This window comes from Colias croceus, chromosome 30, assembly GCF_905220415.1.
Source record: "Colias croceus chromosome 30, ilColCroc2.1".
NCBI lineage: Eukaryota > Metazoa > Arthropoda > Insecta > Lepidoptera > Pieridae > Colias > Colias croceus.
Genome location: NC_059566.1, coordinates 1,357,762 through 1,376,242, shown reverse-complemented (window position 1 = coordinate 1,376,242; position 18,481 = coordinate 1,357,762). Strand labels below are relative to the sequence as shown.

The 18,481-nt window shown below is 34.9% G+C and overlaps 1 protein-coding gene across 1 annotated transcript in view; it reads left to right on the top strand.

Moving 5' to 3' along the window:
- LOC123704516 (nuclear pore complex protein Nup98-Nup96) overlaps positions 1-18,481 on the top strand; it is a gene marked incomplete at its 3' end in the record, with an annotated part of 55,094 nt that overhangs the window by 24,256 nt on the left and 12,357 nt on the right. The window contains exons 26-39 of the mRNA XM_045652898.1: positions 608-710; positions 1,438-1,552; positions 2,896-3,027; positions 4,351-4,413; positions 5,849-5,947; positions 6,774-6,905; positions 8,818-8,907; positions 9,666-9,794; positions 10,928-11,040; positions 11,865-12,032; positions 12,679-12,757; positions 13,875-14,000; positions 14,692-14,814; positions 16,040-16,214. Of these exons, the coding sequence (XP_045508854.1) occupies positions 608-710; positions 1,438-1,552; positions 2,896-3,027; positions 4,351-4,413; positions 5,849-5,947; positions 6,774-6,905; positions 8,818-8,907; positions 9,666-9,794; positions 10,928-11,040; positions 11,865-12,032; positions 12,679-12,757; positions 13,875-14,000; positions 14,692-14,814; positions 16,040-16,214 (1,647 nt within the window). The remainder of the gene's footprint in view (positions 1-607; positions 711-1,437; positions 1,553-2,895; positions 3,028-4,350; positions 4,414-5,848; positions 5,948-6,773; positions 6,906-8,817; positions 8,908-9,665; positions 9,795-10,927; positions 11,041-11,864; positions 12,033-12,678; positions 12,758-13,874; positions 14,001-14,691; positions 14,815-16,039; positions 16,215-18,481) is intronic.

Here is an 18,481-nt window from a genome sequence, read left to right as displayed (position 1 = left end):
AAGCGGTAGTGTGTGAAACAAGCAAAAATTCTGCACATATTTATTTTATTGTCATTCAAAATATTATATAATTGTATTATTACATCTCAAACTCAAACATTTACTTATTCAATTAGACTTTTTCGAGAAGCACTTTTGAAACGTAATATTTTTTTACATATTTTTAACATTTACCACAGATTCGGAAAGCAGTATCTATGGAGAAGAACCGGCAAGAAACTCCATAGTTGCTCTTTTTAATTATGTCAGTATCACAATTTAATTTTACAAAATATGTACATTACTGTATATTGTCATAATATGCCAAAGAACTGTCCTGTGGTTTTTACGCGACAACCCTCCATGGGTTTTTATATTCCATATATTCCTTAATGCTGTAGTAGGCAAAGGTAATCTTGCTTAGAACGCATTTTTTGTTTTCCTTACTCAAAACAGGACAGATAATGGACCTCTTTTACTATCGGGCAGGCATTGACCAAACGTTGTTTTTTTTAATATAAAATAATAAAAAAGACGCTACTTCCCATACTAAATCTGACGTTTTCCCTTGATTTTATCCTTTTAAATGTCCTTTATCTTAATAAATAAATATAATTTTTACATACAGACTGCTAAAAATGGACTTTGAGGGCAAACTGCGCCGCGTGTGCGACAAACACGACACGCAGTTTATCGAATATAGACCGCAGACCGGCAGTTGGGTGTTTAAAGTGAGTATTTTTATTGTTTTTTATTTATTTATTTTTGTAGACTTTGTTTTTTAATGACGTGTTTCTTAAATATCTAAAGATTAGATTTCCGCCCATGCAAAAGATAAACCCCGCATAGTTCCCGTTCCCGTGGGATTTCCGGGATAAAACCTATCCTATGTGTTAATCCAAGTTACCCTTTATATGTGTGCTAAATTTCATTGTAATCGGTTCAGTAGTAGTTGCGTGAAAGAGTAACAAACATACACACACATCCATCCGCACAAACTTTCGCATTTATAATATTAGGTAGGATAGCATTTTATAAGCATATTGTGATTTCATGGGTTTTATGATACGGCCTCAGAATTTTGCAACTTGATAAAACATTTAAAAGATGAATTCGATATTTTCGTTCCATGTCATTCAAATGCGTTACAAATATATATTTTTTAAATAATAGAACACAGAATAGGAAAGACTCTGGTTCGAATCCCGCCTCGTGATCGAATTTTTTCTATTCTTTGAAATTATTATATACATAGTTTTGCTAAATATTTGCGTTCGTGCTTTTTATTTTTCGCGTGGAAGCGTTTTTCTGCGCAAGCGCATCTCAACAAATGAACGCACACTTAAATGTGAAAGCTACAAGTCTTTTTTATAAGAATTACATAATTTCAACATAATATATTATGTTTATCGATTATCCCACCGAAACGGCTATACCATTTTCGATGCGACTTTCCAGGTGGAACACTTCAGTAAGTACGGATTGACGGAGTCGGACGAGGAAGACGAAATAACACCAGAAGTTATGAAGCGACAGCTCGTGACGCAAACCTTGCAAAAGGCGGCGCCAGTTGGTATGTAAAATTTTGCTAAATAAAACAGACTTTAGAATTCTATAAAATAAATAAAGCTGAAGGTTGTTTGTTTGAACGCGCTAATCTCAAGAACTGGTGGTCCGATTTGAACAATTATTTGGGTGTTAGATAGCTCATTTATCGAGGTACCATAGGCATTTCATCATGCTAAGACCAATAGGAGCGAAGCAATGCGGGTGAAACCGCGGGGCACAGTTAGTTAATTATATAATTTTAAACGACATTTATAAATGTATCATGTCTTTAAATGTATATTAGTTAAATCAATCATAAATAATATTTCGAGTGTAGAGAATGAAAATAATATTATGCTGTTATTTCATATTTTTGTTTAGTTCTTATTAGTTATTACATTACTATAAATAAATAAATAAATATTATAGGACATTATTGCACAAATCGACCTAGTCCCACAGTAAGCTCAATTAAGGCTTGTGTTGTGGGTACTAGGCGACGATAAGTATAATATTTAATAAATACATTATATAGATAATAACACCCAGACCCAAGAACAAATAATTGAGTTCATCACACAAATATTTGCCCTGACCGGGGATCGAACCCGGGACCGTCGGCTCAGTAGGCAGTTACTTTACCACTGCGCCAACCGCGTCGTCAAGTACTATGTAATTAAATATGCAAATAATTTAGCAATAAAATTGAAATAAAATCCAGTTATAATCAAGTATTTATATATAGTTTTTCATAGAACCAACCTAAGTCAGCACTTTCCGCTTATGTTATGTATTATATTGTGATTTCTGTGAAAGTACATATAAATTATTCAGGTATTATGAACTAGGTCGCGGAAGAATTCCAACCAATACCCGCGGCCCCATCATTAAAGCGGCTCGACGGAACACAGTGGGGTTTTAGTCGGTAGGAATCCGACATAACCCACGGCTCCTTCCCCGGGGGCAGTGGGTATCTTTGGAAGATTTCCCCACTATAAAAAAAAAAAAAAAAAAAAAAAGGTATTATGAACTAGCTTTCCGCCCGCTATGTCTCAAACCTAATAAATTATACACTAGATCTCAACACTGGTACACGCAGCGAGCGTGAAGCGAATTTTTTTATAGTATATAGTGATAAAATGTACATCTTAATATATATAAATCTCGTGTCACAATGTTTGTCCTCAATGGACTCCTAAACCACTTAACCGATTATAATTAAATTCGCACACCATGTGCAGTTTTCGATTCAATTTCAGATAGGATAGTTTAAATCCCAAATCGTTTTAGAGAAAGCGGGCGAAGCCGCGGGCGGTAAGCTTGTAATAATATATTTTCCTATAATAATATGTTTTCCTGTCCCTTTAGCCGCAAAGCCCCCGGTTGGGGCCCCAACAAGGTCACCGTTAGCACCCGCCACAGGGCTCGGCGGACTTGCCTCACTCGGCGGGGACGATGTGTTCCTGCAAACGTCGCTCAATTTGATGAACGGCTCTAGAGGTGTGTAATAATATGGGTAAAACATGTAATACAAGATATACTATACAAGGTGAAAGCACACCCCGGACACTCCATACAAAATTATCGTTTTGACAGTCACACTGTAGAGACTGTAAATGTGTGTGTTAACGCTTTATGGTTGGCACATTTTTGACTAGCGTAAAAAAAAATTCGCGTTTTTCTGATGAAATACATCCGTAAACAGCACAATATCTTACCATTTTCTACGAAAAACGATAATCACGAATCCAAAATAATAAAATTACTTTAAGTCAATTTGATTAATGTTGTCAATTTTCGTTGCGTATCGTCCTTGCAGACAAATGCGTACCATTTTATGTCTGATCGTGCGGGGTGAGGTAAGTGTTTAATTTTGGCGGGAGGCGGAGAGTGTCCGTTCTGTAGCGTTTAGCTACTATTATGTATTCTGTGGTGAAAGGTAAGACGTTTGACAAATTTAGACAGGAGCTTCTACTCATGAAACTGAACAACTTTTGTTCTACAACTTTGCTGAATTCGTAAAAAAAATTGGTCTTTGTAAGAAAACTTCGCTAATCAGCTGACCGATTTCCATACAAAGTCCATTTTTTTTTACTACGAATTCAGCAAAGTTGTAGAACAAAAGTTGTTCAGTTTCATTAGTAGAAGCTCCTGTCTAAATTTGTCAAACGTCTTACCTTTCACCTTGTATATGTTAGACGTGACAACACGTGACATTACACGTGACAACAGTGATATAACACGTGACATCACGTGACAACACGTGACATTACACGTGAAAACACGTGACAACACGTGACATTACACGTGACAGCACGTGACAAAACGTGACATAACACTGACAAAACGTGACATAACACGTGACAAAACGTGACGTAACACGTGATTACGTGCTACTTATAATATGTTATACTTGAATACTTAAACTTTATTAATTCTCCCTTAAACAATTTTGAGCACGCTTCACCTGTATGTTTGTGTGTAACTGACACTCGATTTTGACTTACTTTAAACTGACAGATTTAATTCCAACTTTGTACACTTATGAAAGATTGGTGACAGTACAATAATTTCATGAATTTAAAACATTACATTTTATCTATACTAATATTATAAAGCTGAAGAGTTTGTTTGAACGCGCTAATCTCGAGAACTATGGGTCCGATTTGAAAAATTCTTTCGGTGTTAGATAGCCCATTTGTCGAGGAAGGCTATAGGGTATATATCATCACGCTTATACCAACAGAAGCAAAGCCACGCGGGTGAAACCGCGCGGCACAGCTAGTTAATTATATTGATTGTTTTTTTTGTTTTTATTCACAGGTTTCGAAATGGACACCACAGAGGACAACACGGAAGGGGCTAGCTTGTACCAAGATAGTAGAGGTATGTGGTTTTTTAATAAATAATGTTTTTATATATTTATTTATTGATTTTAATTTATAATTATTGTCATTATAAAAATTCCTATGTTTTCATAGGGATACTACAGGTTCTATTTTCAATTCGTTTTTGACGAAAGTTTTCTTGTTTAAGAACGTAGGTGATACTTGCCACAAAAATAATTTCACCTACTTGTAAAATTGTTCAGTGAAACAGATGTATGTATAATGCATCTGCCCCTTACCCCACTAGGGGACACGGGCTTTCATTTTATGGAATAACAATACAAATGATAAATATTGTATAGTATAACACAATATGGTTTATTTCTTACTTTACCATTCCATACTTCTAACTATAAAGGGACTGCACAAACTCTATAAACTATAGTAGAGCCATTTTAATAGGCAACATTTGACAGTTCAACAAAATTCAACAACGTAACCTAGTAACGACGACATAGAATAACATGATACTTCGTTTTGTTAGAACTGCACATTTGCTTAACTTTTTTCAATTATGATTACATATTTATAATAATAATGACCGATACAAGTAATTTTAAGACTCATTTTACTGATAAACCATACTAAACATAATAAACAATTTCTGAATTGAAGAACTGACGTCGCTACAATTTTGTGTCAATAAACCTTTTTTCTTTTTAAATACCAGAGACGTTCCTCTGAAAATCGAAATCTGACATCTAGAATCGAATGCATTGATTACTTGTGAATAAAAATCATCATAAATTAATAAATTCGATTGACAAATGTTTCAAATCCGTATCGATTAATTCACTTTAATCGATGTTTTTAAGCAGGTTACCTCTCTTCGAAGATAAAATTGATAGACGTCAAATGTTGCCTATTAAATTGGCTCGACTATAATAAACACACTTAATTCGACACAGCATTCGGTGTGAAGAGTCCCACGTCTACTATTACACAATACACATCCTTAGTATAAGGGACTACACAAACTCTATAAACTAATAACCACCCATAATTCGATGCAGCGTTCGGTGTGAAGAGTCCCACGTCTACTATTACACAATACACATCCTTAGTATAAGGGACTACACAAACTCTATAAACTAATAACCACTCATAATTCGATGCAGCGTTCGGTGTGAAGAGTCCCACGTCTACTATTACACAATACACATCCTTAGTATAAGGGACTACACAAACTCTATAAACTAATAACCACTCATAATTCGATGCAGCGTTCGGTGTGGAGAGTCCCACGTCTACTATTACACAATACACATCCTTAGTATAAGGGACTACACAAACTCTATAAACTAATAACCACTCATAATTCGATGCAGCGTTCGGTGTGGAGAGTCCCACGTCTACTATTACACAATACACATCCTTAGTATAAGGGACTACACAAACTCTATAAACTAATAACCACCCATAATTCGATGCAGCGTTCGGTGTGAAGAGTCCCACGTCTGAATTGGCTCGGCTCGAACATAGGCAGAGTCATAATGTACAACTGATGAAGGCGTCGCTGTATGCTGATACCGGTATGTATTTATTTTATATTAATATTATAATATGATTAAATAAATGTGAATTTGTCTGTTTGTAAGTGAAATTATTATTCAACAATGCTTAAAAAACCGTAGTAAATCACGTTTTTTGATGAAATAATAGACAATAGACAAAATAATATGTATTTAACATTTTTTTAACGTTAATTGTAGCCAGTTTTAAACGTTGACTAAAAATATAAGTAAAACATTTTATATTAATGTGCGCCACGCGGTATTTAATATTGTATTCTTTATCGGGGTTGGAAAAAAATTTAGTGTAACATTTTTTCGTTACGCGTGACATTCTTCCGTTACGCGCCATCTTTTTCTTATCCCTACCACGCGTGATTCGACGTATTTCTGTAAAGTTGCATATAGAAAATTATTTTTTGAAAAATAAGGTCATAAAGAAGTTTCACTTCTTACGTGTGTACACTAGTACACGCATACATTTGTATTTTTTTCATTTTAACCGACTTCAAAAAAAAGCAGGAGGTTATCAATTCGGCCGGTATGTTTTTTTTTTTATTTTTTATGTATGTACACCGATTACTCCGAGGTTTCTGAACCGATTTACGTGAATCTTTCTTCTTGTTCGATGAATCTTTTTGTTCGATGCGGGATGGTGTCGATTTGGTCTCATAAAAATTTTATTCGGATAGGCCCAGTAGTTTTTATTTTATGAGCATTTTTGTCTGTATTTGTAAATGTTGCAAGTGTAAGTTTGAAGTCGGTTGTTTTTAACGCAGTTATTCTTGTTGTAATGAAACTTTGTTCTCATGTGATGTGAACATTTTTTTAAAAATATGTTTTACAGAAATGGAGGACGACGTTTCAATATCTACGGGAGATCAACTTGTACCGCACGCGTCTAGTGCTATTATGACTGTACCGACTCCGTCTATATCACACAAGGAAGTTGTTGAGGAGACCCCGATTATTGTAAATGGTAAGTTATAACTTGAAACTTGGTTAAGTTATCAAATTGTAATTGTAATTGTAATTTTAATTTTAATTGTAATTGTAATTGTAATCCATTCTGAACGCTGTAATTTCCTTTAATTAGAGGTGCAGAAGATCATGTACTTGTATTAGATGTAACGAATGTAATCTGTATCCTCTGTCGGAAATTTATAAAAAAAAAAAAAAAATTCAAATTCATATTCAAATTATATTTATTTGCAAGAATGTAGTACAAATTATAGATCTTTAAATTACAATATTATGTGGCTAACACATTCTACCCAATACCCATTGATTGAGTGTGCAAATATTAAACAGAAAGTTGATTAGTCTAATTATTATTTAAATATACACACAATTCAATTTTCACAATTACACGAACGCAGTACGATTTACACGATTAAATCACACACTTATCACACAATCTTCTCACTTCAAAGTCATAAATTCTTCAATGTCATAAAATTGTTTTAACATTAGCCTGCAACTTGGTTATTTATCACCTGCAACTTGGTTACGTTACATAACTGATACCAAACAACTTGACAAACGATCGCGGTTAGAAAAGTGTCTAATGCAAAACTCTGCCTACGCGTATATTCGGCAGAGTTATCTAACAAGATAAACATTTGACTCACACGTTCAAAACTGTCTGAAATAAAAAACAATCTGCTTACGTTTAAGGCAGAGTTTTCTAACGATGAAACGGACTTTGAACGTATGTATTACAATTTATTATTTTTTTGCACGCTGTTACAAGGTTACGTTGTTAAATTTTTATTAGGTGCAAATGTTGTCTAATAAAATGACTCTACTACTACGTATGATAGTGTCTCTCAAATAAAGTGTCCAAAGCAAAACTCTGCCTATGCGCGTATTAGGCAGACTTTTTTACAATATCCTTTTTTATTATTAACCCTTAGCTGGTATCGCCTTTTTTGGCAACACTACCGGTATCGTGGGTCAAATTCTACCCATACCAAACAATCTGTTGTAGAACGTAGATTTTTTTATTATTTGTATAAAATATGGTTAGATAAGAAATAAAATATATTTTTTTATAAAATTAACTTTATTTAATTTTAGAATACAAAAAAATATCATCTTTTACACGCATTTGAAAAATAACCTTATTTGTTGGCACTTTTTGGTTAATGTGAACTTAAAACATAAAAAAAAATAGAAATGTTAGAAAAACTTTAACTAAAATATATTTATGGCACTTCTCATATCTTTATTATAACAAAAAAACAAAGTGCTTCTGAAATCAGCATAAAATAAAAAAAATGACAACCAAAACCAAAATGACTTCTATAATCAACTATCATCCTCATCTTCTTCACTCTCATCTCTCGTATTTTCGTTCCTCGTATATTTTCTATTATTCTCGTATCTCCTCTTCGTTTTCACTGTCGTCAGAATTTACTCCAAATACACTGTCTTCTAAGCAACTAACAGATTAGGGATTGTCTCGATCGCTGATGATTTCGTCGTCACAAAGTTGGTTTACATTTGGTATTCTTTCATTTTTCAATTCCAAATCATCACTTAAGTCGTTCATCGACTCCTCGATTTGTCTGTCGTTCAAAAAGCCCTCCAATGTAGTACAAATAAACAATAAAACCAAAAAAGTAAGTAATTACACTCAGTGAAAAAAGTTACTTATTTGGTGTCGTGGGTCGAACTTGACCCAGAAAGCTACTTACCTCCGCTCCTAAGATAGTCACAGTTCTGCACATCCACCCCCCGCTGCAGCTAGCGACGCACTGAGAATACTTAGAAGCGCACAGTCGTTGCATAAATATTTAAAGAATTATAACCGAAAAAGTTCGCTTCTGGGTCAAATTTGACCCACGATACCTGCTAAGGGTTAACTCGAAATATGTTTTTATTTTCAGAGCCAGTAATGCGTCCGCTCATAGTCCAACCGCACACTGTGATTTTGGAGTACAATAGAAAGATACCACCTTTCAAAAAGACGATAGCAGGTAAATAATTAAAATATTATAATAATAGTGAAATTCAGAATTATTTAAAAATAATAAAAAACAAATTTTTAATCAAAGAATACCAAGACGGTATTTTTTTTTTTAGTTGATTTTCATTTTCATGTTATTAGGTCGAATTTTATCAAATCGCTAATAATTCTGTAATTAGTTTAGAAATTAAGGAATAAAAAAAATGTCATTAAGGGCCGATTTTTCAATGCTTGGATAAAACTTATCCGTCCAATAAAGTATTACACGATAATATTAAAATGTCACGTAAACTGTCAAATACGGGCAATTAGAATACGTTTTTAAAATGGTAGTTTTATACATTATTGGACGGATAAGTTTTATCCAAGCATTGAAAAATCAGCCCTTAAATGTATATTTCGTCGAGCTGATAATATGTTGATTTTTTAGCATATCAATATACCAATTTGGTGCATCTTTTTAACCGACTTCAAAAAAAGGAGGAGGTTATCAATTCGGCCGGTATATTTTTTTTTTTTATGTATGTACACCGATTACTCCGAGGTTTCTGAACCGATTTACGTGATTCTTTTTTTGTTCGATGCGGGATGGTGTCGAATTGGTCCCATAAAAATTTTATTCGGATAGGCCCAGTAGTTTTTATTTTATGAGCATTTTTGTCTGTAGGTATTTGTAAATTTTGCAAGTGCAAGTCGGTTGTTTTTAACGCAGTTATTACTTGTTGCTAACTTAAATATACCATTTATTGTTTGTTTGTCTGTCTGTAGGTCGTCTAGACGCAAGCTGTATAGCGGACATGTCAGTATGTCGCGCCAGACACACACGGGTGTGTTTCGGGCCGGAGAATCAAATGTTGTATCTCACTACGGCTAGAGCTGTGGCTGCTATGCCTAAAGGTATGCTTTTTTTTATTTGAGAAATAATATATACTCTAAGAAATAACACGCGAGGCCGGGTTAAATATTAGTTTGAATGTAATAAGAATGTACTGCGATTCTACACAGCTACCTAATTGATGTAGGTAGTTGATAACAAAACGCAGCAAGTCAACGACTATTAGCAAAGTGAGGGTAGTTGGGTCGAACGTCGTATAAACAACGTCCTCCCGTCGTCCCACCGGGCACGATTCGTACGAATGCGCTACGAGACAAAGGAAAGCGGCTTTTTATAGTATTCGACAGCTAAACATGTTCAGACATGAAATAATGACAACTATGTTGACAACTATTCATCCACAAAAATATTAAATCAAAAGTTACGTCTAACAATACGTATACTTATAATATTACTAGCTTACCGCCCGCGGCTTCGCCCGCTTTCTCTAAAACGATTTGAGATTTAAACTATCCTATCACTCAAGTTGGATCGAACTGCACAATGAACATGGTGTGCGAATTTTATTATAATCGGTTAAGTGGTTTAGGAGTCCATTGAGGTCAAACATTGTGACACGAGATTTATATATATTAAGATAAAGCTGAAGAGTTTGTTTGTTTGAACGCGCTAATATCTGGAACTGCTGGTCCGATTTGAAAAATTCTTTCGGTGTTAGATAGCCCATTTGTCGAGGAAAGCTATAGGTTCCCGAGATTAGTGCGTTCAAACAAACAAACTCTCCAGCTTTATAATATTATAGTATAGATGACCACCTGTAAAACTTACATTCTGTCAAATAAATATATATGCCATAGGCAATTCCTTTCCCGTATATTATTAGACGTAAATTTTGATTAAATGTTTGTGTAGAAGAATATTAACTGTCAATACAGTTGTCACTATTTCCTAGCAGAACATGCTTAACTGTCGAATACTATAATTTGCCGCTTTCCTTTGAGACGTTGTTAATACGACTTTTGACCCAACTACCCTCACTTTGCTAATAGTCGTTGACTCGCTGCGATTTGTTATCAACTACCTACATCAATTAGGTAGCTGTGTAGAATCGCAGTACATTCTTATTATATTCACACTAATGTTTAAACCTAGGCTCGTTTATAATTCCTAAAAATATGAATAATATTTTTTACAGACTCGGCGATGAGTGAATTGGACAGATATGTTTGTGGAAGGGCAGACGACGACTGGAGTGAAGCTATACTAGCAAGGGTGCAACTGGGAAGGGCTGAGGTTAAAGCTGTGCAGGTATTTATATTTATTTATTTTATTATTTTAATACATTAAACAATATTGATACAAAAAATTTGCGGACGCAAATATTTGGCAGATAAGTTTTTCTCCTTAGACAGGTGTCCAAAATGATTTTTTCAAATTCAAAGAAATTCAAATTATGTCTGGGTGTTAATTATCTATATAAGTATTTATTTAAAATTATATATGTATGTTTATCAGCCATCTGGTGTCAACACAAGCGAAAGCTTAGTATGGGATCAGATCATGCCGTGTGTGAAAATTGTCTCGAAATATTTATTTATTTCTTTTATTTGAAACACTTTATTGTTCAAACTAAAACACTATTGCTCAAACTAAATTATGACAAGAATAACATAATACAAAAATAAAGGCATTGTTTGTGCAAGAGGCGTTATTTTAATACAATAGCTCGTTATTATAATATACACTAACTGACCCGACATACGTTGTTCTACCCTATTGCCTTAAAAACCTTCAAATTGAATAAAATGCTTTTTTTTTGTGCAAAGATAACTGCGTTTATTACTCGTTAATAGAAATACACCTACTACAAAAGTTGTATCACTACATAGTATAAAACAAAGTCGCTTTCTCTGTCCCTATGTAACTTTGTATGCTTAAATCTTTAAAACTACGCAACGGATTTTGATGCGGTTTTTTTAATAGATAGAGTGATTCAAGAGGAAGGTTTTAGTATATAATTTATTAGGTTTTAGACAAAGCGGGCAAAGCCGCAGGCGGTAAGCTAGTTTAATAAATTATATTATTATTTATTCAAATAACCTATTTTTTATTTTTAATAATCTCGCTTACAGGATCTACTAAGCAAGCAGCTGGCCAGCCTTCTAGAGTTTTCAACCCTCGACGCGACTACAACGCGACCGGTCGCGCGACTGGTCGTGCGACAGTCGCCCGCCGATCGCAAGCGATTGCTCGACACTTTACTGGCAGACGCCGAGAAGGGGGAGGAGTTTGTTAGCGCGGTAAGAGATATTTTTAATCGTCGCCTTTCTCCATGCCGTGACGGTATTGCCATGACACGATCTTGAAATTTTTACAAATTTTACTTCAACAATACTTTATTAAGTTTAAGCTACTATAATAGACAGTGAAAAATAAAGAAACTATTAAGATTTGAATGGTCGAAAAAATCAATTGAATAAAGAAATACAGTATTAAGACCACGTTGCGACCGGTCGCACGATTGGTCGTGCGACAGTCGCCTGCCGATCGCAAGAGATTGTTGGATACATTATTGGCAGACGCTGAGAAGGGAGAGGAGTTTGATAGCACGGTAAGAGATAGAGAGGAAAAAAAGTGCGTATGTGCCGAGCACACGAGTCAGAAGTGAAACTTCTTTGACAAGATTTAAAGATGCGAAAATCGTCGCCCTACTCGATGACGTGTTATAGTAACGACTGTCGTACGAAGCGAGCCAACTAACTTAATAATGTATTTTTGAAGTAAAACTTGTTGTTTCATGGCAATATCGTTACGTCATGGAGTAAGGCGACGATTTTGGTCTTCCGATCTTTGAATCTTGCCAAAGAAGTTTCACTTCTGACACGTGTGCTCGACACACACATTTTTTTTATCACGTAATTTATTTTGATTAATTTTTCATTACAGTTTGGCGTGTCGAGCGCGTTCTGTGTCGAAGTTTGGAAACTTTGCGAAGCGCTGTGGGGTGATGATTTGCTTAATGACGGTAAGAATATCTCTTTACTAGCTTTTGCCCGCATCTTCGCTCGCGTTAAGAAGTATTATTATAAATTAGGTACAGTAGAACCCCGTTAAGTCGAACCTCGATAAGTCAAAAACCTCCAAATCTCGAAAAAATGTTTTGTTCCCTTCCCAACAAACACCAAAACCTCCATTACTTGAAATCTCTACCCTCTGTTAGTCGAAATAATCACAGAGTCCCTCCAAGCCATTTTGGTACATATTTTCACTCTATAACTCGAAAAATTAAATTTGACCTCTGTATCTCGAACATAGCAACATAGACATAGTTTTTTTTTTACCTCTATTGTTTGAACAAAAATAAGTTACCGACTTTAAGAACGTGCCGACAATGTAAGTACACTATTGTTTCTTAGAAAACATTTTAGGAGTATACGATAATAAATCTATGACTCACGTAAACACATGTTTGCTTGATTGGTGTCAGGTGTTCAATTTTGATTTTGTGAATTCAAAATTTATAAGAACAAACCTCAAACTCTTTATGTCGAATCAAAATCCGCCTAAGTCGAAATCCTCCATAAGTTGAAAACTCTATAACTCGAATTTTTTGGCGTCTCCCTTGATGTTCGACTTATAGAGGTTCTACTGTATAGTTTTTTTTGAATTGGGGGTAGAATTGATCAAAATCCTTTCTTAGTCGATGCCGATCTACCTGCATGCCAAATTTCAGCCCGATTCGTCCAGTGGTTTGGGCTGTGCATTGATATATCGCTATGTCAGTGATCTATCAACGCACAGCTTTGAGTTTTATATAATACTAGTGGTCCGCCCCGGCTTCGCCCGTGGGATATATTTCGCAATAAAAAGTAGCCTATGTTCTTTCTGAGGGTCTAAAGATTGTCTGTGCCAAATTTCATCAAAATCGGTCCAGTAGTGTTTGAGCCTATTCATTACAATCAATCAAACAAACAAACAAACAAATTTTTCCTCTTTATAATATTAGTGTAGATTTAGATAGCTCGAGTTCGCGTCGAAAAATGTTTCAGGAATTAAAAAGGAAAAATGAAATTTGTATTTATTAAAACTTTATCTAAAACAAAAAAAAAATAATGTTGATATATTATATTATCATTTTCCAGGTATACCAGGAACGGATGAACAGTCCGTGGTGAGCCGACACACGAACTTTTTGAATTGGCTGAAAGATGCAGTTGCAAAAAACACGTATAAAGATCTAGCCACAAGTACTATAGTAGCAGAAGATGGTGAGTGTTATATATTTATTTTATATAAATATTATATTTATTTTACACTAGCTGTGCTCCGCGGTTTCACCCGCATTGCTCCGCTCCTGTTGGCCTTATCGTGATGATACATAGCCTATAGCCTTCCTCGATAAATAGGCTATCTAACACCGAAAGAATTTTTCAAATCGGACCAGTAGTTCCTGAGATTAGCGCTGTCAAACAAACAAACTCTTCAGCTTTATAATATTAGTATAGATTTAATTTCATTTCATAAGCGTGTTTTTTATTTATTTTTTAAAGTATTTGTTACTGGCTTCCGCCCGCGGCTTTTTTGTCTGTGCCAAATTTCATCAAAATCGGTTGAAAGGTTTAAGCGGGAAAGCGTAACAGACACAAACAGACAGACAGACAGAGTTACTTTCGCATTTATAATATTAGTAAGAATTACCGAGTTTTTTTTTTTTATTAATTGTTGTTCTTACACGCTTTATATTAGCTTCACCTGTATGTTTGTATGTTTGTAACCGACTTCTTTGGGTGCGATTTTGACCCACTTTAAACGACCAGATTTCGTTCAAACTTTGTAGATTTATTGAGGACCGATGACAATACACTAATTTGATAAAATTTTCTATTTTTTAGTTCGGTTTTCTATAAAAAGCGTGTTTTTTTAGTGTTTTTTAAACTATTATTATTTTATAAATTTCAGACAAAGACGCGCACAGCGCTAGCGTGTGGACGCTGTTCGTCGGCGGTCGGATACTCGAGGCTTGCAAACTTTGCAAACAGCACGGCGATTTGAACATGGCCGCACTGATTGCGCAGGCATCTGGTGAGCTTTATTTTATTTTATTACTAGCTTCCGCCCGCGACTCCGTCCGCGCGGATGTCGGTCTTCGCGTGGATGGTTTATATTTTCTCCATTTTGAGTAACTCTGAAAATGATATCTTATAAATATCTATTGGACCCAAATACGGCTAGGCCTATAATAATACGCAACGTGTGTTCGCGGTTCTACGGAACAACGTCTATGGATAAAACTGAAAAATTAAGATTATTTTTTTTCTACGTATTTTTCCAGGATAAAAAGTATCCTATTTTACGCCCAGGATAATAAGGTATAATTATACCAAGTTTCATCGAAATCGAACCGGTAGTTTTCACGTGATGTCTTCACATACAGACAGACAGACAGACAGACAAAAATTTTTTTAATCACATATTTGGGTTTGGTATCGATCCAGTAACGCCCCCTGCTATTTATTTTTTTAATATTTTCAATGTACAGAATTGACCCTTCTACAGATTTATTATATGTATAGATATGAATATGAAATAGATGTCGCTGTTATCAATATCGACCATAAAAAAGTGGAAATATATCTTCTTTTTGGGTTTTGTTATGTCCTACATGGTCATACATCTCTAAAAGTACTGCATGGATTTACTTCAAATTTCGTACAGATAGCTTGAGACCTGAGTAAGGACATAGGATAGGTTTTATCCCTGAAATCACACGGTCAAGGGAACTATACGGGTTTTTCGTTGACTACGCGGGCGAAACCGCGGGCGGAAAGCTAGTCGGTAAATAAATGACTATCCGTTAATCCTACTGTGGGGACACACATGTACAATTCGCTGATCGAGCTTTTTGTATATGTGTGCATCCACATTGTTTCCCCGACGCTTTTTAGATTTATTAGAATTTAAAGTCAGTAGTGCATAACGGCTAGCATAAATAACACTTATGTATTGTGAAGAGTAATAAAGCAGTTGAAGGAAAGGTTTTATTATTTGGGGCAACCTACGGGGGCAAAGGCACTACTCAACATTGGTGACCCCGACGTGATCGATCGTGACGATCAAACATATAGTGATTTATAGATAGTGTTAGCCTGTAAGTAATTGTTACACTTGATTCGTTAAATTGTATTTTTCCTTTTATGCCATATATAGTGTAAACAATAATTGTTGGCTATCCTTTGTAAATAAATAAATAAATAAATTCACTCCTTTGTAAATAAATAAATTCACTTCAATAAATAATGTGTCACAGGCGATCCGTTCTTCAAGACGCTGATATCCCGGCAATTGCAAGTGTGGCGCGAGTGCGGGGCCGACGAGTTGGTGTCGCCGCACAAGATGGCGCTGCTGTGCCTGCTCGCGGGGCGGAGCCCTGGGGCTGAGCTGCAGACGCTCGACTGGCTAAGGGTGCTCCATGTGTGCGCCAGGTAACAACTAGAGACAGTTGTAGACCTCTGTTTAGTAAATTACGGAACTTTAACTTGCATGTGCATAAGAGAAGTATGTTTATTTGTAAAATATCACCCGGAATACTTTAAGAAGAAAGGAGAAGTAAACTCGCATATGTTGACAAGATACCAAAAATTACATTTCCCAATGTGTAGAATCAACAAAGCTAAAAACAGTGTAATATTTATGGCAATTAAAATATATAATAAAATACCGGACAATTTTAAAGTACTACCAGTAAATCTTTTCAAAAATAAACTGACGAACTGGCTAATGTAAAACAATTTTATGACATTGAAGAATTTATGACTTTGAAGTAGTGTAAACTGAATTGTGTGTGATAAGTGAAGTGTGTAGTGATATAATCGTGTAAATCGTAGTGCGTTCGCGTAATTGTGAAAATTGAATTGTGTGTACATTTAAATAATTAGACTAATTAACTTTCTTTTTTAATATTTGCACACCCAATCAATGGGTAGAATGTATTAGCCACATAACATTGTAATTAAAACATCTAGAATCTGTAACTACATTCTTGCAAATAAATATAATTTGAATTTGAATTTGAATTTATACCAGGTGAAAGGTAAGACGTTAGACAAATTTAGACAGGAGCTTCCTCTCATGAAACTGAACAACTTTTGTTCTACAACTTTGCTGAATTCGTAGAAAAAAATTTGGACTTTGTATGGAAATCGGTCAGCTGATTAGCGAAGTTTCCTTACAAAGTCCAATTTTTTTTTACGAATTCAGCAAAGTTGTAGAACAAAAGTTGTTCAGTTTCATGAGTAGAAGCTCCTGTCTAAATTTGTCTAACGTCTTACCTTTCACCCTGTATAAACACACTAGCGGTCCGCCTCGGCTTCTCCCGTGGTACATGTTATAGCCTATGTTTTGGTTCAGGGTCTAAAGATTGTCTGTGCCAAATTTCATCAAAATCGGTCCAGTAGTTTATAAGCCTATTCATTACAATCAAACAAAGTTTTCCTCTTTATAATATATAAGTGTAGAAAAACAATAATTATCAGGAACAGCAACATAAGAAACTTCATTATCAACGTCAAGGACAACTAAAATATTATCATTGTCATTTACATCGTCAACAACGACTATATCATTAACAAGAGTAATATTATTATCATCATCGTCAATAACATCCATACTAATATTATAAATGCGAAAGTAACTCTGTCTGTCTGTCTGTCTGTTACTCAATCACGCCTAAACTACTGAACCAATTTTCATGAATTTTGGTATGGAGATATTTTGATACCCGAGAAAGGACATAGGTTACTTTTTATCCCGGGAAAATGACGCAATCTCGGAAATCCCACGGGAACGGGAACTATGCGGGTTTTTCTTTGACTGCGCGGGCGAAGCTGCGGGCGGAAATCTAGTCATCAATAAATCGTCTTTAACATCACCATCATCAATAATAATATTTATTACTATTAGTAACATCATTTGTATGATAAGTCTTGATTAACTCTTGCAAAGATTCCATTTATTTATTTTTTGTATCGTTAAACTACTAAGGGCCGATTTTTCAATGCCCAGATAAACAGCTAGATAGACTTTATTCTTCAGTTAACAAAATATCCAATTTTTCAATAGACGAATAGGACTTATCTATCGAATAACTACGTCATTTGAGGAATAAATCTATCTGCTGCTCCAACGGCCAGATAGCGTGCTATTCGACGATTAGACGTTTGAGTTGACAACTGACGCGTCAAATTTGGGATATTTTCGTATGTAATAACATAGAGCGTAGAATTTTTACAATAAAGCCTCTTTCTATAAAATAATTATCAATTAAAGTCATATTGAAATTGATGTTTTTGATAGTACCTACTGATGATCATGCCATTGAAAATTTGCCGGACGCTGCCTTTATGTCGTTTCCATCGTAAAATATATAAATTTTAACACAAATTTAATCAAAACTCTTTACTCGAATCAAAACAATAATCAACAATCATAGAACACAAGATAAACTTAAAATGCACTCCTGACGTGAGTCATAATGACGGTTGTTGACATATTGCAAGTTGACTCTATCCCGCTCTAACCTGACTAATTTAATATGTTTGTTTCGCCACTCCAAGAGCAGAGCTGCCAATATGGAAATATTTGGTCAGATAGTTATTCATCAAATAAATCACGATTGAAAAATAGGCGAGCCGTTATGAGTTAGATAAGCAATTGAATAAATCTATTCGAGGGGTAGTTATTAGACTGTTTA